This window comes from Nannobrachium achirus (genome assembly GCF_963921795.1).
Source record: "Nannobrachium achirus genome assembly, chromosome: 3".
Taxonomy (NCBI): domain Eukaryota; kingdom Metazoa; phylum Chordata; class Actinopteri; order Myctophiformes; family Myctophidae; genus Nannobrachium; species Nannobrachium achirus.
Genome location: NC_137812.1, coordinates 57494171 through 57518170, shown reverse-complemented (window position 1 = coordinate 57518170; position 24000 = coordinate 57494171). Strand labels below are relative to the sequence as shown.

The window sequence follows — 24000 nt, the reverse complement described above, 5'->3', positions numbered from 1 at the left end:
GACAGGACAGAAATAGTGCACCCCTTCTACCCCCCTTTACTCCTGCACACGCACACACACGCACGCACATGCACACACACACATGCGCACACATGTGCACACACACGCACACAGGATGCGCGCACACACACGATCGCACACACGCAGCATTTTTCTCCGACCCTCCCCCTCCTTGGGCAATGTATTCATAGCGGTACTAATTAACAACTCCACACCAAGGATGGAAAAAAGAACAAGGAGCGCGAGAGAGAGAGAGAGAGAGAGAGAGAGAGAGAGAATGGAGAAGGGAGGGAGGGATGGATGGAGTCCTCCGATATGGTGAGCTGAATATACAAAGCCCAAGGCAGAGGCATACCCAGTCATGTGCATGTATGCTAGAGTTTGTGCATCTCTAAGTGTGTTTGTTTACTTCTGTCTACAGTATTCTTGTACTGTACACAGAAGTGTATACTGTATGTACTGGTAGTAGTGTACTGTTACTGATACTGGTAGTGTGGTACTGGTGATGGTACTGGTGATGGTACTGGTAGTGTGGTACTGGTGATGGTACTGGTGATGGTACTGGTAGCGTGGTACTGGTGATGGTACTGGTAGCATGGTACTGGTGATGGTACTGGTAGCGTGGTACTGGTTATGGTACTGGTGATGGTACTGGTAGCGTGGTACTGGTGATGGTACTGGTAGCTTGGTACTGGTGATGGTACTGGTAACATGGTACTGGTGATGGTACTGGTAGAGTGGTACTGGTGATGGTACTGGTAGCTTGGTACTGGTAGCTTGGTACTGGTGATGGTACTGGTAACGTGGTACTGGTGATGGTACTGGTAGAGTGGTACTGGTGATGGTACTGGTAGCGTGGTACTGGTGATGGTACTGGTAGTGTGGTACTGGTGATTGCGACCGTAGGTCGCATCTTACTACAGAAAGCTGCTCGAGGTGTCCGTGCGTCAGTCCGTCACACGTCACACGTCAGTCCGTCACACCTCACACGTCACACTTTTGGCCTGCTCATATCTCGATCCATGCCAAAATTTCCACACAAACTCCTTGCCTGCCAAACTACAACCTCCAAGGACCCCCGGAGTTCCAGGGACCCCCAGGTCCCTGGGGGACCCCCAGGTGTAAAAAAAATACCAAATGTGCAAAAATGACCAAATGACCACCCCAACGGAGCTGCTCACGGGGAATTCCTGGGGACCACCCACTCCTGGTGCTCCAGAACGGATGCAAAAGTGGTGGCGCCCCCAGTGGAGGACCCCCTGCCACTGCAGCTCACATAAAATGCCGTAACTCAGGCTAGGAGCGTCCGGGAGAGCCGGGGCCAGTACCTATTCGTCCGCCAAGGCAACGCGGACAGCCCACCCCTCATTTCTCACATGGCCCTCTTCTAGCGCCACCTACAGGCCGATTTTTAAAACACATTTTTGGCCACTGCTCCTACAGTTTTGGCCCGAAAATCACTACACAGTATGTCTACACTCATGTCATCAACATGGATCAGGAAGTTTATGGAATAAAAAATGTTTGCCCTATTTGTGGAGATAAGTGACCTACGGTCGCTTATCTCCCGATTAGGGAGTCTTACTGGTGGTAGAAAGGATCCAGCTACAGTTCAGTCAGTCACTTCACACCAATTACACCCCTCTGGTGACTGGTCACTGTCTAGTGTCTACCACATGAACATGATACGGGAAGCACTCTGTGTGTGTGTGTGTGTGTGTGTGTGTGTGTGTGTGTGTGTGTGTGTGTGTGTGTGTGTGCGTGTGCGTGCGTGCGTGCGTGCGTGCGTGCGTGCGTGCGTGCGTGCGTGCGTGCGTGCGTGCGTGCGCATGCGTTAGTGAGTGAGATAATACTGTAGGAATACCGTAGGCAAATAATATGTTTCATTTACTACCACCATAAAGTGCATTTCACTGGTTGTGTATGCTTTGTGACACTGACAGATGGCCGGGACTCTGAGAAAAGGTCACAGGTTAAGGTTCAAGTTTGGGTTAGTTTAGAGTGGTCTCATGGTTAGGCAACCACCAGACCACAGATTGAGTTTATTCAACATGGCGGTTTTAACATACTTCAGAGATGCATGTAACATGGAACAGGTCACACTTCTACACACTACTTTTACATAAAGTACAGTCCAACGTGAGTATTACATGTTATGTGAATTGTAGCTGTTTCAGTCCTCTTGTAGAACAGCACACGAGACTGTCATGGTCATCTTCTGAAAGAGAGATACTACTTACCGCCAGCCTCCCTGTGGTCTGTGAGAACAGCATGACAGCACTACAGTGAGCTGTGTTCACACTGTGTTCACAGTTCCAAACACAAGCCACAGTGGTCACAACCGTGTATCCAATGCAGGAGTGTAAAGTAGTGAAAAGTTATAATCCGCACTCACAATGTCTGGTATATGTCATCAGTGTTAACATTGTTTGGAGTGTAAAGTAGCTCATTACAAACTGCTGTAATGAATGTATTTCAATACATTTTGGCTCACTAGGGGCAAGACTCTAAGGATGGCGGTATCTCGTTCAGTCGGTGGATCTGTCAGCTGGTGCGGGTCAGTGGGTGGGTCTCTCCATCACTTTGGTCCCAAAGGAACATCTCAAAAACTGCTTGCTGGATTGTTATGGAAGATTTTGTGTACCTTCATTATCCTGAGAGAATGACCTCTACTGAATTTGATGACACCATGGCCACTGCCTCTGTCGTTACAGCCATATTCTGTACACTACAGACACATATAACATGTCAAACATTGCCACAATGTTGCAGATCCATTGCCACACTAACAACTCTTGCTGTTTTAAAATTATGATAATTGGTTTGGACCTTGCTCCCACGCACGCACTCATGCATGCACACACACACACGCACGCACACGCAAACACACACACACACACACACACACACACACATAGACTCAGGCACACACACAGGCATGCACGCATACAGACACACACAGGCATGCACGCACACGCACACACACACACACACACACACACACACACACACACACACACACACACACACACACACACACACACACACACACACACACATTGAATGATGTTCAATAGATTTAGCTGACATTACTCCATGATACTTAAATTGCCAGAACCCCTCAATTTCTGTACTACACAGACATACTGAACTTCAAAATATTTGCCAATTCCTCCGTTCACTCAGAACTGAATTCTAAAGTGATAGGATTAACAGTTTGGGGGAAATTAAGGTCAGGAGACGTCAGCTGTTTCTGCTGAGTCATGCATGCTACAACTGACATCATAAGGCAAGCTGTGCTTTGTCAGATAAAAAAGAAAAAGAAGAAAGAAAAGCCAAAAAAACAACAAAAAATAAACTTCAAAGACTTGCACACATTTTCATGACGTTTCAAAAATAGCAGATCTACAAGCTCGCAGTATGGCAGTATGGCCGCGCTGTGAGCTTGTCTTTTTTGTTGATTGACTCTCACGCTCTGACATCACACTCTGTCATCACTGTGATGTCATGGGAACCAAATCCCTTTTATTGCCATATATGGAGATCCCTGTGATCACAGGGGAACCAAATCCATTTTTATTTTTTTTGGATGACGTAAGCACAGACAGACACATACAGACGGACATAGATTTGCCTAATCTATAGTAGTTAGATAATGTGAAAGAAATATAAGTAAAATACTCCCAATTTGCTGACTGTAAATTTCGATAATAAGCCTTGGCAAAGTCATAGAGAAATTTTGCTGTCGCTGCTTTATTATCTCCCTGTGCGGTAACGTGACTAACCAAAATGCTTCGTGGCCTGCCAATGACATCCCTGTTCCAACTCTGTAGGGTGGCAGTCTGTTGTCGCTGCTTTAGCTTGTATAGAAACAGAGAGTGATGGAATGGAAAGACATATCTAGTGAAGTGTCAACGCTTTTATCAGGCTCAGAGAGGCATCTTCCCAGGATCATATGAAATCATCTTTATGGCTTTATGTTGGGGGAATTCTATTCTTAAGGAAATTCAATCATGTTTGTTTTGGATGCCTTGTTTCTTTCTTGAGAAGAAATCCATGTTCACTCAAGACATTTAACGGCGCAGTGTTGTTCTCTTAGCCTACATGGGACATGGTGGATGATGAGGATTATGTGTATGATGATTTCCAAGATGAATGGCGACTGACTTCAGACCCGGGTCTATATGTTAGACCCGTATCCTACCCTCCTGCTGAGTGCTATAGATGGGAGGACATGTCTGCTTTCAACAGATCTAGGTATCATATATCCTTACTAGTGTTTGTTTACAGGTTGTCACACTGTGTTTAGTTATTCCTCTTGTGCAGTTTCCATACATTGGGCAACAAACACCGGTTGATTTAATAGAGCTTATTAATTCACCTTTTCTATTAATTTACTTGCTCAATTGTATTTTTCGCTGAGGCACTATGTTCCTCGCATCTTGTACAGCAAAGGTACTCGTTGGTATTTGATTTTGGACTTATTGCTTAGTACCATATCATGGTGATGGGTCCTCCTACCCCTCTTGATTGTTGATTGAACGTGGCTGTTAATTGATTCTTGTAGCTGCATGACTGGACTTCGTGACTGTCGTTCTCCTACATGTGGGGCAGTCATTTAGTTTATTCCGTTTCCTGATCAAGGTCACATTTTTCACGTCAGCCGTTCCTCTCCTCTGTACCTGTCCGTGTCCAGTGAAAGCCGGTGTGGAAAAAGACCAACTACAAAATAATGTACTTCCATTTGTAGCATTATCCTGACCAAATGAGTAGTAAGTGTGAGGAGCTATACTGCCCTACAAAACCAAAGTGTAGTAACTATGCAAATAATAAAACCAATAAAAAAGGCTTTAAAGTGTTTCAACTGGCCAACCAAATAAGTGAAATTGCAATTTGTTAAAATAGTTTATCACCCAATATCATGAAGGGTTATTTGACCTTTGAGACAAAGAAATGTGTCCAGACGTAATTAATACACTTTGGCATTGAGTTTGTGCTGGTTATCTTTCTCTACAATATTTTGAAAGAAAGGACACGTTACATGTACAGTATTAGAGACGCACTAGCTCTTACAGAGATCTAACCTGAATGGATGCTCTAATCCAGGGGTTCCCAAACTTTTTTGTCTCAGGGCACCCCATAAATATTTTTTTTAATCCGAGGCACCCCTACATTATAATTTTCACTCCCAGAATCTTTATATATTTATAGCATATCCTCGTTGTCGGGTGGAAACCTTGTATGTTCAAAACCATTCGTTTTGTATTTATCATCTATAAAATGTACTAAACTAGTGAAAACAGCAGATCTACAAGCACACAACGCCTCGCGATGCGAGGCGTTGTGTGCTTGTAGATCGCCTGTTTTCACTGTTTTGTGTGACAGTCTTGTATGATGAAGCAGGGCTTTGCATTACCAAAAGACTTACACATTTGAAACTTGGAGATACAAGGTTTCTGCCCGACAGTGACGATATTTTAGTGATTATGTTGTGAACTGACTGAATATAACTTTGTACTTCAAGTTTAAAATGATACTAAATATTTTTTCAAGTGTCCAAATAAATTCCAAATATCAAATGATCTCGCGGCACCCCTGGACTGCCGTCGCGGCACCCCAGGGTGCCCCGTCACCCACTTTGAAAACCCCTGCCCTAATCATTGAGTCTTGGTTATTTGGGTTGTGATAAACTTGTGCACACGTATTTCACAAAAGAGATGTGTATGTTCGACATAGGCCCTGTGTAGAGATACTGTGTTGCACTATGTTCACGAGTTTCATAATAGTTCGCCAAACAGGGACTAATGTAAACTACGTTGCTGCACTGCGGAGGTGAGACGTTAGCGCTGTCATGACTTATAGGTCTACTGAAGTTTGTGTACAAAATTAGTCTATGAAGATGTGAATGAAGCCATTCTCTCTCTGTCTGTCTGTCTCTCTCACTCTCTCTTTCTCTCTCTCTCGCCCGCGCGCTCGCACGCTCACTCTCGCTCTGCAAGGTAATTAAAATTGTCTGGGTCCCCTATATGAGAGAGAGACATGGTATGCTAATTGCGTATTCCTTTGACGATACTGTTGGGAGAACATGGCGGGGGTTTTCACACTCATTTGCATTTCACAATTGGGTTATTTCTCTCCTGGACATGCCAGGAGACGGGGGAGTGAGGAGAAAGGCTGAGCTGTGAGCTACAAGTCAACGACTCACGCTTTCGTTTTAAGTTTGTTCATCACATCAGATATTCACAGTTATCTTTCAAGTGGTGCTATAACTTCCTGTGGTTTTACTGGAACTGATAGACCTATATACGGTACTTCTTTTTTCCAAACTCTCATACATGGTCCTGTTCTGTGAGATATACAGTAGTTTTAAGGTCCATGGTTATGCAAGATGTCAAAAACCTCCTGATGAAGATCCTTGTGTGTGTGTGTGTGTGTGTGTGTAAAAAAAAAAACTTATTTTACCAGTGTGAGGACCTTATTCTTCTTTTATGTAATGTTTTTTGTCCTACATCTGGGCTCTTGGGTGTGCGTGCATTATCCTTTTTATGTATTCAAGATGTATCACATAATATTTATTGATTTTTATAACTGTTCAGTTATAAAAATCAGCTCCACCTTCTATTCGTTTTTGTAAAATAATATATTATTTGAAACTAGACCGAACAGTGTAGGGAGACAAGAAGTGAAGGCAAAGAGGGTTAAATACATGCAGCACAGGTCTCCAGTCAAATATGAATTTCCAGGGGCACCTGCTGGCCTAGTGGTCAAGGTGCATACCACATACTAGGCTATGATGCCTGCTGACGTCGCCGGTTCGATTCCCGATCCGGACGACTTTTGCCACATGTCATTCCCCATCTCTCTCCCCGTTTCCTGTCAGTCTACTATCCTATCAAATAAAGGCATAAAAAGCCCCAAAACAAATCTTTAAAAAAAAGAAATATGAATTTCCATTAGCGGATCATCACTCACACATTCACTCTGTCTTTATTTCAACCTCTTCTCCTTATGTCTCCTCTCCTCTCAGAACTCTGCACCAACAGTTCGAGAGCTACAAGCAGGAGGTGCGTCGCATCGGGGCGGAGTCCCGGCGGCAGCAGACGCAGCCGAAGGACGACGCTCCTACCTGTGGCATCTGCCGCAAGACCAAGTTCGCCGACGGCTGCGGACACCTCTGCTCCTACTGCCAGACCAAATTCTGCGCCCGCTGCGGCGGCCGCGTCTCTCTGCGCTCCAACAATGTGAGGACCCTCACCCGACCCTTTCCCTCTTCTCTCTGCCTCTCTGCAGGGGTGTCGCATCAAATTCCGGGCCCTGGGTACTTTAACTATTGAAAAATTGCAGATATACAAGCTCACAGCGCGGCACCGAGTGCCGCGCTGTGAGCTTGTAGATCTGCTATTTTTGAAAAATCATGAAAATGTATGAAAAAAGAAAAGTCTTTGAATATTTCAAATCCTTTTTTTTAACACATCGGACGCCCACGTCGTTTTGACCACTTAATTTGCTGGTGCCCATGGCAACGCGTCATTTTACCTACCGGCGAGAGTACTGGCGAGAAAAGTAATCCGAGTAAATGTAATCCGAGTATGTCCTGTTTATTTCGCGAAAATCTTTTCTTTCAGTCAGGACCGTTTTTTATCATTTCTAAGCCACAGTGTTTGTGTTACGGCATGTAGAAGAGGCTGCCGTTTTGAGAAAAAAATGAAAAAAGGAAGAGAATCCGGAGAAAACAGCATGTTGGGAAATGGAGTTTGTTTCATCACCACGGTAGCCAAGTGCAGTAGCTACAGTACAGTATAGTTTACTGTACAACGCGTCAAACGCGTCGTGGGCCTCCAGCGACATCAAAGAAATTGACTTGTAGACACCACGTGGGCATCCGATGTGTTAAAAACGTCAGTGCTGGTGCTGAAACATTCTCATGTGAAGGACCCCCCAAATGATATGTATGGATGGACCCCCATCGCAAAATATTTAGTTACAAATGTTCGCTTAAAAAATACATATATTCAAAGATCTGCACAACATTTTCACGACTTTTCAAAATGAGCAGATCTACAAGCTCGCAGCGTGGCACTCGGTGCCGCGCTGTGAGCTTGTATATCTGTTATTTTTCAATAGCTAAAGTAGAAAATAATTAAGGTCGCTCCACCTTGGGCCCTGGTAACTCGATCAGTTCCACTTTTCCCCCCCTTGTGACGCCTCTGCCTCTCTGCCTTCACTCACTCCCCTCATCACTGTCATCATTATGTGGTGGTTGTTGGTATCTCTGTGTGTGTCTGTCTGTCTGTCTGTCTGTCTGTCTGTCTGTCTGTCTGTCTGTCTGTCTGTCTGTCTGTCTGACTGCATCTGCTTTTTCACACTACCTGGTCACACTTTGGAGAGAGACCAAAGTGTGGTGGCTTGGCATCAATGACTGGTGTCTGCAGACTCACGTTTAAAGTAATTTACTTGATCATGTGTTGTGGAATCGTCCACAATGGGAGAGGTTCACTTATCACACATTTTGGCATCTATTTTGTCTTGTGTCTCCTGTGATGTCTCACAATCACTGGTTAAGCATGTTAAACAGTGACGCCTGATTATGGATCCCACTGGGAAAGATGGATGGAAACGGCATAGAGCGCTCGTTTTCAGTTATTGTCCACGACATTGCAAGCGGCGCGAAGGCCAGCAGACCTTGGTCCTGCTCTTCGCGCCCGAGCGCCGCAGGCGCGAGTGCCCGCGAAGAGCGGGCCAGGGAGTTACGAAGCCGTGGTGAATTCAATCGTTCTATTTATGCCCAGGCCGTAAGGCCTGGGCAAGCGCACGATAAACGCAATGATAATTGGGTTTTGGTGCACCTCGCGCGGTCCAAGTGACTACAACGGAGCGCTCCCTACGTCCGGTTCAGCCAATCACAAGCTTCAAAAATGAGTCCGGGGAGTGGTTATCCATCTTTCCCAGTGGGATCCATAATCACGCAACAGTGACACCATTGGGAATGGATATACAAACTTCCTGACAAAGGCAGCAAAAACTATTTTGTATTTACATTTAATAGACACCACACAGAGTAGCACAGTAGAAAGTATGGGAGACACTGAAATAGGGTACTTTACTTTATTTGAACTAAAAAATGGAAACCCTAGAAAAGAATCTGAGGTTGACACTATGGGGCTTTTAAGCCGTGACATCATTTTGTAGGCAGAGGAGAATCTGCCCCCAGAGCATTTTCTGTCCCTCGCTATTTAAAAAAACAACAACTAAAAAATAACGACTAAAGTATAATTCTAACACTTTCCTTTCAACAACAAAGAGAAGAAAAATGTGTAAATAGTAAAAATAGTAAAAAGATTCACGGAAACTGGGGGCAGAAATTCTCCTCTGCCTACAAAATGATGTCATACTTAACAGCCCCATGGGGCTGTTAAGTATTTGTTGTTGAAAGGAAAGTGTGCGCCTCTGCCTCTCTGCCTTCACTCACTCCCCTCATCACTGTCATCATTATGTGGTGGTTGTTGGTATCTCTGTGTGTGTCTGTCTGTCTGTCTGTCTGTCTGTCTGTCTGTCTGTCTGTCTGTCTGTCTGTCTGTCTGTCTGTCTGACTGCATCTGCTTTTTCACACTACCTGGTCACACTTTGGAGAGAGACCAAAGTGTGGTGGCTTGGCATCAATGACTGGTGTCTGCAGACTCACGTTTAAAGTAATTTACTTGATCATGTGTTGTGGAATCGTCCACAATGGGAGAGGTTCACTTATCACACATTTTGGCATCTATTTTGTCTTGTGTCTCCTGTGATGTCTCACAATCACTGGTTAAGCATGTTAAACAGTGACGCCTGATTATGGATCCCACTGGGAAAGATGGATGGAAACGGCATAGAGCGCTCGTTTTCAGTTATTGTCCACGACATTGCAAGCGGCGCGAAGGCCAGCAGACCTTGGTCCTGCTCTTCGCGCCCGAGCGCCGCAGGCGCGAGTGCCCGCGAAGAGCGGGCCAGGGAGTTACGAAGCCGTGGTGAATTCAATCGTTCTATTTATGCCCAGGCCGTAAGGCCTGGGCAAGCGCACGATAAACGCAATGATAATTGGGTTTTGGTGCACCTCGCGCGGTCCAAGTGACTACAACGGAGCGCTCCCTACGTCCGGTTCAGCCAATCACAAGCTTCAAAAATGAGTCCGGGGAGTGGTTATCCATCTTTCCCAGTGGGATCCATAATCACGCAACAGTGACACCATTGGGAATGGATATACAAACTTCCTGACAAAGGCAGCAAAAACTATTTTGTATTTACATTTAATAGACACCACACAGAGTAGCACAGTAGAAAGTATGGGAGACACTGAAATAGGGTACTTTACTTTATTTGAACTAAAAAATGGAAACCCTAGAAAAGAATCTGAGGTTGACACTATGGGGCTTTTAAGCCGTGACATCATTTTGTAGGCAGAGGAGAATCTGCCCCCAGAGCATTTTCTGTCCCTCGCTATTTAAAAAAACAACAACTAAAAAATAACGACTAAAGTATAATTCTAACACTTTCCTTTCAACAACAAAGAGAAGAAAAATGTGTAAATAGTAAAAATAGTAAAAAGATTCACGGAAACTGGGGGCAGAAATTCTCCTCTGCCTACAAAATGATGTCATACTTAACAGCCCCATGGGGCTGTTAAGTATTTGTTGTTGAAAGGAAAGTGTTAGAATTATACTTTAGTCGTTATTCTTTAGTCGTTGTTTTTTGAAATAGCGAGGGACAGAAAATGCTCTGGGGGCAGATTCTCCTCTGCCTACAAAATGATGTCACGGCTTAAAAGCCCCATAGGTCTCAGAGGCTAGCCTGGCTCCAGCCAATAGACCCGCCCACTCTCTGAGTGAACTGCATCTCTTGGTCTGGATGTGTCATATGACGTGTCTCTTGCTACCGAAAGCTTCTCAAACCGACCGAAACCGACCAATGAAATCAATGCAATGTGGAGGAGGGGCGCGTCTAACTTTTGAAAATCAACAGAAACAGTGGAGGGAGGGGTGGCTGCGTGGCTCACCAGAGTTCTTAATTGCTCCCTTTGAACTTCAAAAGGGCTCCGAACTGCAGTCATTGATTGAGCCATACAAGTGTCGAATAGCTCGTTAGTGATTCTCTCTAATCAATGAAACATCAAAGACAATGACCTGTTTGGTGCATGTCATTGAGGGGAGGGGGAGGAGGGAATGTTTGTGTGCAAAAGTCAAACACAACCCCTCCCACCAGATCTCTTGTCATTGGGAATTTCAAATTTTAAATCCCCTCCCCTTTTCAATCAAATAGAATGGCCACAAGTTCAGACTCAAGCCCCAGCGTAGAGTCTGAAATCAGGCTACTCAGAGGCACTTACCCATCGGGCAAGTGCTGTTAATTATGCCATAACATTATATGTTATATTTGCCCGAAAGTCATTCCGACTTGCCTGAAAAGTAAATCGTCCATTATAAAATCATTGGTACAATTTGAGATTGTGGAACTAATTAATGTTAAATCCAGCCGAGTGGTGACAGTCACTTTGAAAAACTAAAATAATGAGTGAAACTGCTTGTTTTAAAAAGGTAGCATTGTCGTTCATGAATAGCCAATCATATTTAATGAAGACGGAATGCACTTGCCCGTCGGGCAACATGGAAGCCAACTCCACCTGCCCGAACATTTTTTTTACTCGGGCAACTGTTTTGTGTCAACCCCTGATCAATAAAATCAGTCAACCCACACACATTACTTAATTGTATAGCTCACAGATTATAAACTGAGAAACCATGAAGACATGCCTATGTTAGCCCATTCTTTAAAATAATGTCTCTTATGGTGGCTAATATAAAAATATAAATAGCCTAACGCCTCTCCCCTTGCACACCGGTATTGTGCTTTGTAGTGGCCATATGGGCTTGCAGGTCGTTGAAACTTGGAACCTGTATTTGCCACAATATAAGTTCCTGCTTTGCATACAGTACACTCTGCTTCGCATTTGTCACAACCCAGATGAAAACACAGCCGCATTTCATCAGTGAAATTGCATTTGCTTTTCGGGCAAATCGGCAGATCTTCTTTTCATTCGTTCACCGCAGACAGTGCATGCATGCGTGCGTTCGCTTCCGTGGCTTTGCTTGAACTGAACGTACGTAGGAGGAGACCGGAGAGCGCAGCACTGCACTGTTTTCTAATGAATTAATACACATTCCGGGGTTCGGGTGGAACTCAGCCTCTCAGAGTGTGTTTCCAAACGAACCCCTGAACGTGTACCGATATGGTAAATACAACGGTATGTCATGCACTGATAAAGTAGACGCTACACAAACTCAAAACCCCGGACATTTGAAGGATTTTATAAACTCCCCCTGGAAAGGCCGGACAGCCCCCAAAAAGAGGACATGTCCGGGGAAAAGAGGAGGTATGGTCACCCTAGCCTAATTCCTAACAATCATAGATATGCATAGGGCTGCACAAAAATCCATTGGCCCAGCATGTGGTTGCTATTTTAAGATCAGTCCCGTCTCCATCGCACCTCTCTCTGGGCCCCGGTCCAAGCCCAGAGAGAGGCCCTCCTAGGTATCTTACCTGACTATGGGCCCTCCACCCTTGGCCCGCTGGTTCCCAATCTGTTCCAGATCCGCCCAGCCCAGCTGGGTCTGGACTCACACTGGCACAAGACGTAAAGCAAAAATCACTGGCCGGGGATAATGATAGTATCGCTGTTGGTAAAACCATTGAAATTGCTTTCACCACAGGTAGACTGTTACATGGAAAGGAAAAAGAGATTAGAATGACATAAATACTGTACAAGTAGGAAATAATATTAGTTAATGATGTTTTTAAATTCTTTCTTTCTTTTAAATAATACATTGTTATTCTCAGGAGAATACAGCCTTGTGGTGGTGTTTTTATGAGAGAGAGAGAGAGAGAGAGAGAGAGAGAGAGAGAGAGAGAGAGAGAGAGAGAGAGAGAGATTGTATGCCTGTATCTACATGCATGTGTCATGAAATGTCTGTATACCGGTATGTAAACATGTGGGCTGTGTGTGTGTGTGCGCGCGTGCGTGCGTGCGTGTGTGTGTGCGTGTGCGTGTGTGCGTGCATGTGCGTGAATGGTAGTCTATGGGAGAGATTGAGTGAGATTGAGATGTGAGGGACGTTAGATGTGATTTATAAAGCATTTAAATATGATAAACAAAACTTGCACTCCCACCTCTGAAATATGTTTGTTTGCAAAAATTGTACTTAAGCAAAATATTTGGATAATATAATAGTATAATATGCATTAGTTAATTGCATAATAGTGTCCGTAGCCTTTTTTAACCCATTTAGAACGGGTACACATTATTGTGTATCATTATTTTATGCTTTAACTATTGAAAAATAGCAGATATATACAAGCTCACAGCGTGGCACCGGTCCGAGTGCCGCGCTGCGAGCTTGTAGATCTGCTATTTTAGAAAAATCGTGAAAATTTGAATTTTGACCCGATTCAAGTTTCTTTTGAATCCTTCTAAGATTTTTTGAAAAACCTATATGTCAGCAATCTGGCTAGCCATCGTCAAAGAAAAGGTCCTTTTCACTTAAATGGAGCTCAGTTGGTCTGTTCTTGAAAGACTACTATGTCAGTGGTTCTCAAACCTTTTCATGTGAAGGACCCCCAAAATGATATTTATTTGGCCACTGACCAGCATCTCAAAATATTTAGTTCCAGGGACCACGGCACCCAGAAGCAAAATCTGAGTTACAAACTTTGAAAGCTTTGAAAATACATATATTCAAAGATTTGCACACATTTTCACGACTTTTTCAAAAATAGCAGATCTACAAGCTCGCAGCGCGGCACTCGGTGCCGCGCTGTGAGCTTGTATATCTGCTATTTTTCACTGGTTAAAGCATTCAATAATTCTAGGCCTAACCAAGACGGCCATCTTCAGCACTCAAACAATGATCCAATAATGCTAAAATTGCTGGATCATAAAGAATGCACTCTATAATGCTCTTTAAAATAAAAAGCATTATGGTCTGTGGCACGGTCCACTTACTGTGATGTTTGGGCATCACAGAATGTTGCACAGAAGCATGTTGTAGTACCAGTCTGTGCCCTGCAGAAGGCATCACAGCAACATGCTGATGCCAGCCTTATCTGTGCCAACTGGATATTAATTTGGCCACTAGACCTCTCTTCAGCACCATAATTATATTATGCTAAATCATGTAATTGGTGGTGGTAGCACCTATTAACCCATAAAATCATGCAACCATGCGATATGGATCTATTTTACAATTAAATGAAGCATTTCAGTTTTAACCCTTTTACTGCAGATCACATCCCCGGCCACCTGTTTAACAATATACAGCGTGCAAACGTGAGCTCACATATAAAACAAATAGATAAATAAAACATATACACTCAACATACGTGTTTTCCATTTATATCCATGTTTGGACATAAGACATGATATGCTATACGTTCATCTGTGTGTGTGTGTGTGTGCGCGCGCGTGTGTGTGTGCGTGCGTGCGTGCGTGCGTGCGTGCGTGCGTGTGCGCGCATGTGTGAGTGTTTGTAATGTTTTGTTTGTTTTTACAAAGCAGTAGAACATTGATCTGCTGGGCACATGGTTATGAAAGAACAAGTTCTGTTGTGCCCTCTGCGTTTTCCAGAAGTATGAGTAGTTTAGTTTCACAGTCATGCCAAGGTACTTTAGGGCTGGCCAATATGGACAAAAACGAATATTACAATATTTTTGACCAAATAGGCTACCGCTATATCGATAATACTGTATTGCGACGATAATATAAGTGTGGCAGTGGCTCAGGAGGTAGAGTGTTCCCGTTTGGATCTCTGGCTCCCTCTCGGTGTCTTTAACCAAGACACTGAACCCCTAACCAGTCTTGACTGATGTTGCGACTTTGCGAGAGAAATAAGCAACTGGGTCAATGACAACAAGGCCAATAGAAGCAGCTATTAGGCTACATGAGTACTTTAAACCTATATGCATAAACCTATTGAAAATAGCCAATCTACAAGTTAGATCTTGTAGATCTGCTATTTTCAAAATTATCTTGAAAAAAATTGACACATTTTGAATATTTTTTAAAACATAAATCTGGTAATTTTTAGATGGGGGGTCCGTGGACAAATTCATGTTCATTGGGGGTCCTTGCTTGACATTAAAATGTTTGATAAGCACTGGTTTAAACAGCATTAGGCAGCAAGCCCAAATAAGCAACTACACTTTAGAAACAAGACCCCAAAAAACGCTATAAATATTTACTATATATTTTAGCAACTTTAACAAGCCCAAAGTCTCTTTTAATAAGCATATACATGGCAACTTTGCCCCAGGTTGGTGCCTTGCATGGTTTCCTTTGCCATGTGTGTGTGAATGGGTGAATGTTTTCAAAGCTTTCAAAAATAGCAAATATAGCCAATCTACAAGCTCATAATGCTGCAATGCGCTGTGAGCTAGGTAGCCTATTTAGCCAATAAAACCATTAAACATGGTAAAAAAATAAAACAATTATGCCATAACATGATATTACAATATCCAAAATCTAGTCCTATATCACAATATTGATATAATATGTATTATTATAGGCAGTCCTATGTTCTATGTCTCATTTGGTGTTCCAGTTCCTTGTGAATGCTCAAGACTGGTGACACTTCCAAACAGCAGAGTTATAGTTTTGCCAAGGTCATGTCGGGACAGGCCATGCATGTATATTGCTTCATCACGTGCAGTCACCCCCTCACCTGAGTTTGTGTCACTGTAAATAATGTAATATGTAATATGTATGGGGACGGGAATGTGATAAATGAACATTCACACCATGTCCCTTTCTCTCCCTCCTTTTTTCCCCTTCTCTTCCCACAATCTATCCATTTTCCCATTCCACAATTCTCTGTTTATCCCCCTATCTATACTCCACTTTTCCTTTCCTTTCCTTTCCATTCCTCAACTTTCTATTCCTTTCCTTTGCTCCCTCCCTCACTTTTCTCTCACGTCTCACTGCTACCTGGACTGCATGCCACAAAGGAGGATAAAGTGGTTAGCATCTTTTCTGTGTTCTCTCTGTGTGCTGTTGATGTGATGTGTGTTCACCCAAACGCTAAACAACCAGCTGTGTTCAAGTGTTCTTCATTTTAAAATCTCTTTCCGCTGCCTGTCACACCTTTTATAGATATTTGATATGCGGAAATAAGCTACTTTGACTTCACAGAGGTTTTTCACCTTGATTGGCCAAAGCGAAAAGTTTCCACGATTGCCGAACAATACGAATGGACAGTGGCAGATGAAAGTGACCAATCTATCGGTTTGAAAAAGAGCCAGTGTGTACAAATCCATGTATGGATTAATGAGTCTGTAAACTTCAGTAAACAGAGGGTTCATTCATAGTTCATGTTAGCGAGACTTTCTTTATTTTTTTCTTTTCTTCTTCTTCTTTACTGAGTGATTTCCAAAAACATTTGCTGTCCAGGGCTGTTCCTCTAGGGACTATTGTGTCTTCAACATCCCCAAAGGTGCCATTCTAATTCTGTTTCCATTGTCTCCTCCTCCTGCAAAGTGTCTCATAGTGAAGGACAGGGTAAGGCCTGCTGGGTAATGGAGTTTCTGCATGGGTCACTTTACTGTAGTCTTATTTCTTTTATATTTTTTTTACACATAATATGCCTGTATTCATCAACAGTCTCAAAATAGGAATTCAGACCTGGGATCACTGTTGTCACTGTGGATGAGAAGGTCAAGAGAGGACCCTTTGTGTTGATCCTGGATCAGTACTCCTACACTGAGAAGCTTGAAGGATATAGTCCTGTAACATTAACTTGGGAGGGGGTCTAGTGAGCATGAGTCGTGTCACAGGGTCTTTGTTGGCGTACTCTTCAATCTTTCAAGGCTGATTTATATTCCGTCGCATGTGTCGCAGGACGTAAGTGACATGGATTCATGAGTGTCATCAACACACTTGAATATACGTCATTTTTGTTGTACGATGGATGCACTTGTTCAGCGAGGTATAAATTTGCCTTTAGACTCCTCACACCCCTCTTCCCATGGCTGTGGGCATGGCTGTGCTGAGGGCATTGGTTACTGTAACTGTTTGATTAAAATAAAGGGTATGGGAAATTGCCTATTTAACTGGCACTACATACAAAATAATATTATATCCTAATAACTTTTTATCTGGATGCATAAAAAATGCGCACTCATGCCCATGCATGCTCTAACCTGCCTGTGTGCTTGAGACCAGACCAGCCTTGCCCTGGGGAGATGGGATAGGCCAAAGTGTTGCTGTTCACATTTAGCCCACCTTTAATTAATGCTTGTTCACTAAATCGTTGCTTCTTTTGTGGCACCAGTAAACCCGTTGAATGTTATTATACCACTGCATTGTTGTGCCACTTCAAAGTTAGAATTAGTAATACATGTGGAAAGCTTCTCAATGTGGTGACTAGTTGGAGGATTTATAGATTTGGTTCTAGGTGTATCACTTGATGGATGGTTGTACTGTATGTATGCTAAGGCAAGCTGCTGGTTTGGTAAGTCACTATTGAAAACACAAAGCAGGCCTACTTTGAACACCATTCATACACCTATTATTGAGAACTTGATCTGATTATGGGATGGGGATTATGTTTTTGCTCCTGTGAGTCTGTTTGTGAACCTGTTAGTCTGTCTGTCTGTCTGTCTGTCTGTCTGTCTGTCTGTCTGTATCTGTCTCTCTGTCTCTCTGTCTGTCTGTGAGGTACCATTAGACCGATCAGCATTAAACCAAGGAAGACATTTTTCAAACATGTTGCTTCACACTTTGACCTTTAACTCAGGTTGTAAAATCAGACATTTTTTCCTTCGATGATGAATCGATCAATCAAAACACAGAGCCCCATATGCTACTAATCCTAATCCTTCAGCTTCAATGTGTCCTGGCTGCTGCCCCCCAAACTGACACAGCCCTGTGTAGGCACAGAAACGTTTTATATGCTTATCTATTATCGATCCAATTTTACACTCTTCATGAGCTTCACTTTCACCAGGCATTTCCTGGACGCGCAGCCTTTTTTCATTAATGGTGTTGTGGTGTCATGAACTGTTATTGTTTGACCTTTGAGGGGACATGTACAGTACAAAGCATACATACAAGTACTGTAAACATAGATACAAGTACTGTAAACATAGATACAAGTACTGTAAACATAGATACAAGTAAGTAGCCTTGCAGGTCGGGAACCAATGGTTCCCATGCCATGTGGCCCATAGGTCAGTGGCCTAACTCCTGTTTCTGTAGCGTGAGGCAGCTTGGTGTGCAAATACAGCTTTACACCTAATGCATCACAGGACTTACAGTTACTGTTACTGTATCCCTAGTATCACGTAGCCAGACAACTATTCCACAATCTCTGAATTCTATATAAAGAGTCTGGAACTACACCTCCAGAAATCCCAGTAACTGAAGCTGGCTTTTCCATTCACGAAAATATATTTTAAAATCATAATTTCTGCTATAAGCAGCAAGCTATATACATGATTCCGATTTATATACATGTACGCGTTGTAAAAATTAAATGGAAGTGGAGAAAAGGCTTCACAATCGCTTTATGGCTTACTCATGATCCGTTCATTGACTCTATGACGGAAGCATTTGTAAATGGTGGGAGGCAACAGTCTGTCTGGCCATGCGAGACTACTGTACCCCACCAATCCAACACTTGATGCCGATTGTGACAGCTTGAGAGGAGCAAACCTGTCTCAGACAAGTGTTGGCACTTGTGTCATGGTATCAAAACCAAATGTGAATTTGATGGACTTGCTGCCTGTCCAACAGATCATCATCCATTATAATCTTCACGTTTGACATGTGCTTTAACTCCTCCTCATCGGAATCTCTGTATTTTCTTTATACCATAAGCTTATAAGCCTATACGCTGAGCTCCAGCCACAGGGGAAAATGACATCCATTTGATGCGTGACTGCCAATAAACTCATTAGCTCAGCATTCTCTGCTAGTTTGCAGGGCAACAATATTTACAAATAATGAAAATCAACACACCCAAATCATTAAGCATTTCTTTCTATGTATTATGTTATTGTAGACTGTATATGTTATATGAGTGTATTCAAAATGCATGTGTGCACTGATGTCTGTCTGTCTGTCTGTCTGTCTGTCTGTGTGTGTGTGTGTGTGTGTGTGTGTGTGTGTGTGTGTGTGTGTGTGTGTGTGTGTGTGTGTGTGTGTGTGTGTGTGTGTGCGTGCGTGCGTGCGTGCGTGCGTGCGTGCGTGCGTGCGTGCGTGCCTGTGTGTGTGTGTGTGTGTGTGTGCGTGTGTGTGCGTGCGCACATGTAATAAATGCGCTTTGCAGCAGCTCTGTGACCATAATCTGCTCGATCTAGGACTTATGTGTAATGCAAACAACACTCATTAATTTAATTATGCAGCATTCAAACAACACAACTTTGCTTTCTCCAGCTTGAATCAGTTCCAACCGTTACAAGTTAGAAATACATTACTATAATGCTTAAAGTTAAAATGTTATCTATCTAATCTATTGGAAGAATGTTGTTGTGTTAAGCTGGTGCTGCTGGTGTTCCTGATGCTTGTTAATGGCTGAGGTTTTGTTTATGTGTGTTTAATGTGAGCTCCAGATGGCTGCAGAGACCATAGACCATCTGTCTCCTAGATGAGTGCTGCCCCCTAGTGGAGAGCATAGACCATCTGTATCCTAGATAAGTACTGCCTCCTAGTGGAGCACAACCAAGGGCTGATGTGGGAGTTATCACTAGGGACGTGCTGGGCCCCTGATTCAGCCCGGGAAAAAGAGTTGGAGAGGCCCTCATTGCACGCTATAGAGAGAGAGATCTCTCTATAGCGCTGCTGCTACTCAAAGATTTGCCATTTCAGATCATGACAAGTGACAAGCCAGTGGGCCAATTACATGAGTTATATTTCGTTGTTGTCGGGTGGAAACCTTGTATGTCCAAAACCGTTTGTTTTGTATTTATAATTTTAAAAATGATTTGAACTAGTGAAAACCGCCGACAAGCACACAACGCCTCGCGGTGCGAGGCGTTGTGTGCTTGTAGATCTGCTGTTTTCACTACTTTTGTGCGACAGCCTTGTATGATGAAGCAGGGCTTTGCTTTGCGAGAAAATGTATAAATTTGAAACTTGGAGATACAAGGTTTCTGCCCGACAGTGACGATTTACTTTGTTGGCCGCCCAGCCCCCAAAATGGAACAAAGGCCGACATTTTTGTTAATGTTTTTTCCTAATGGCCAGCCTGGACCGGCTGGGAATGAACCGGCCGTTCGGGAGTTGTCCTGCTTTTCCCAATGGCCAGCACGTCCCTGGTTCAAGGCCTGCCAGACATAGATATAAAAAGCTAGATACCTCATCCGCTGCTGCAGTTCATTGGAGCAACGTGTAACAACTGGAGGATAGGGATGGGACGGTATGAAAATGACATATCCCGATTATTGTGACAAAATAAATTGCGATTTGCGATATCTTCGCGATAATCAAAATCCCTTATCCTGGGGTGGAACATTTGCCAAAAAATAGCCGATCTAAGACATTTGATAGAGAGTGAAAAAAAGACAGTATCAAGCATCTATATTTATAACTACCTTTTACCAATTATAGAGGGTTTAAGTGGTAACGGATATACAGCTCGGGAAATAAATGTGAATTGATCCCAGTACAGGACGATATCACGATCATATCTCCACGATACGATTATCGTGAGTGTTTTTTATGTTTATTTTTATGGAAACACTTCAAAATTCAAATAAACTTTCATTATCCGCAAAAACTTTTATCCGCTTGGAGGAGGTGGATTTTGAGGCTTTATCGAATAAACTAAATACGCATTTGTGAATGACAATAAAGACAATAAATGCGAATAAATGTTCTGGGTCCATATCGTCCTCCAACTTAACACTTTCCCCTGCCGTTTAACGGCCATTGTATAGCGTTAGCCCACAAAACAAACCAGTTGTTTGTTACACACGGAGTGACACGGACCGTGTGTAAATTCCTCCCGTTTTCACCTCCTGGAGTCAAGCCACCCGTGGCTAACCCTTCCTCATCACACGGTGTTGCGTGCCAAAAGTGGCAGATCTACAAGCTCACAGCAGCTCGCATCCGCGTCTCCGCGCCGCATTGTGAGCTTGCAGATCGGCCACCTTCCAGAGGATGCTGAAACTTGCAGGATGAGTGTGCACTGTGCAGCGATCGAGTCACAGCAGTCAGATGTGCAGTGCTCACGTCTCGTTTCGGTCGCTAATTCGAATGACACCCGCAAATGGAAACAGGCTAAATTCGCTTTGTCTTAATGCGAATTTCTGATAATTCGCTTCCTATTTTCGAATAAGCTTATGGAAACATGGCTTATGTCTATGCTGCCAGACATTTAGGGCTCTATTATGATTGTCTTAAGTACCAGCTCTTATGCCTTAAACTTAAATCACTTTGAGTGGCAATTGGGGCAAACGCGCTCCCCACAACATGATTTACAATTCTGTGCCTATCGGTACAAAACTCGACCGGTGCTGAGTCGGCTCAAGCGAACTTCGCAACGTTCGGTTGCGTACAGCGACTCGCACGCTTTAGCTTGCTCAACTGTGCCTCTCGTGACTCAAGTTCTTTTGAGACGGCGCGCCTCCGTCGCGGTCTAAAACTATACTTTATTGGCAAAATAAATTGTCTGTGGTTGGCGGAAAAATAGTGGCACAAGAGGGATTCAATCCCATCTAAATCATTAGACTCCCAACCGTTTTGACTCTAGTGATTAGCAAGGCAAGCCACTGAGGCTGGTGCTGATATGGGGTATTCGGTCTGTATTACATATTAGGTATATAACCCTGACCCTAACACTGTCCCTAACCGTGAACCCAACACCCTAACACTGACCAGGAAAATGGTCCTCACAACGAATGCTATGCCTTTGGGGACATTTGGCCACACATATAGGTATACAAGCACACGCATGCACGCTCGCACAAGCACACACACACACACACACACACACACACACACACACACACGCGCGCGCGCGCGGCAACATAATGATGTTCGTAATGGTGGTTTTTCAAAGGCTTTGGCTGCCTTGTTCTCTGCATTGGTTCAGTGTGCACTCATCTTCTCGTGGCTAAAGGTCAACACTGATCATTAAAAACATGATGATATTAAGTGATCGTCTGGGCCCTGCATATTCATGATCACAGGGGGGAAATGGAAATGAATCAGTGCCTGGTTACTGATAAGACCTTGACATAGAACAATGATTCCCAACCTGTGGGTTGGGGCCCGCTGGTGGCCCGCGAGGGTATTGCAAATGGGCCCACAAGTAATTGGCAAAGCACAGTTGAGTTAAGATTGATAATTTAACATTAATATTATTGGTAGCACAAGTTGAGTTGTGCTCACACAACACAAACACATCTTCTCACCCTCTGTATCAACACAGCCCTTTTTGGAGCGACTTAGTGTGTAGTCATGAAGTCATGTATGCGAGAGGAGTCTGAATGCAGACCACAGATTCCTATAGGGCGGAGTCATTGGAGCCCAACCCTAACCCTAACCCGGGGGGGGGGGGGGGGGGGGGGGGGGGGTGATGAACATTTATTTTTCTGTCCCCCTGGTTTACACATTCTAACTGAATATTAATAATAATGAACTGTGTTCACATGGATAGTTTCTGTTATCTACCTGATGTGTGAATTGATTGATTATGGCTATTTATGATGTTGTATGTCCCACAAGCTGATGGGTCAGATTGTGGTTCGTTGTTGTTAGTTCTTATTAGTAAGCACATATTATAATTGTTTGTACCTGACTGGGTTTTAGATTAGTATTATTGTTTTTGTACTTGATTGGGTTTTAGATTAGTATTAATGTTTATTGTACTTGATTGGGTGTTAGATTAGATTTTTGTAAAATAGAAAAGCCTCCTGTGGACAGGTGATGAGAATTAGCACATGTGCTATGATCACTTATTGCTATAATCACTTATATCAATGCATCTGGTTCGTCCAATGTAATTGTTATGTCCATGACAAATAAATAAAACATAACATAACATAACATAACATAACATAACATAACATAACATAACATAACATAACATAACATAACATAACATAAGGGCGCTGGGTCGGCTCATGCAACCTTCGCAATGCTCGACACAGCAACTCGCTCACTATACCGCTCGCTCGACGGTGTCTCACGTGGATCAAGGTCGCCTGAGACGTCACGCCTCTGTCATGGTCAATAGAAAACAAACGCTCCTTTAGAAGAACCTAACTGTACCGGGGTTGTTTTAGGATTCTTGAAAATCTGCCTCCCCCTGAAGAGTCCGCCTCCAAGAATCCGACTCCTGGGTTTCTTTCTGTGTCGCACGTGCGCCCACACACACACACACACATGCTTCTTTCTCTCTCTGTCTCTCCCAGCAGAGTGGGTGTGTGTACTCTACACACACACGTCATTGTTAAACAAAGCAAAATACTCAGAAACTACTAACACAACCTAATAGTGCAATGTCAAAAAATCAGTGCGAAAAAAAAAAAAAAAAAAAACAGCTCAAAGAAGAAGAAACTAGGAAGCGTGTCACAGCCAGACGCACATGAGCACCCTCCCTGGAAGGTCCTTAGAGGTCAAAGTCAATACAGTTCCGTAAGTCTAGGTTAGGAAGGAAGTCCTTGTCAATCGTCCGTTATGTGTCTCGTTGTACAGCTTAAGGGCAGCCGGTACAAAAGACTTTCCTAGTCTCTCGCATCTCCGACCTGGGTAGGCAAACCGGTCGTTTCCTCTCTTACTCCAGTAACTGATGATCTCCAGATGGAGGGGGTGGGAGGAGTTCTCCAAGATGGAATCCGGCTTCCTAGCCGTTCGCACCCTGGTTACTTCCTCCACCCCCTGCAAATAGGACCCGACGACAGAGCCTGCTTTCCTCACCAGTCTGTTAAGGTTAAACGTGTCACCTGCTCTGTTGTTGCCACCCCATCATGTTATTC

The 24000-nt window shown here is 43.5% G+C and overlaps 1 protein-coding gene across 2 annotated transcripts in view; it reads left to right on the top strand.

Annotated features, from left to right (window-relative positions):
- rims1b (regulating synaptic membrane exocytosis 1b) overlaps window positions 1-24000 on the top strand; it is a gene marked incomplete at both ends in the record, with an annotated part of 122629 nt that overhangs the window by 27422 nt on the left and 71207 nt on the right. For both annotated transcript variants that reach the window (XM_080722816.1, XM_080722815.1), the window contains 2 exons: window positions 7028-7241; window positions 16556-16576. In XM_080722816.1, coding sequence (XP_080578942.1) covers window positions 7028-7241; window positions 16556-16576 — 235 coding nt within the window. The remainder of the gene's footprint in view (window positions 1-7027; window positions 7242-16555; window positions 16577-24000) is intronic.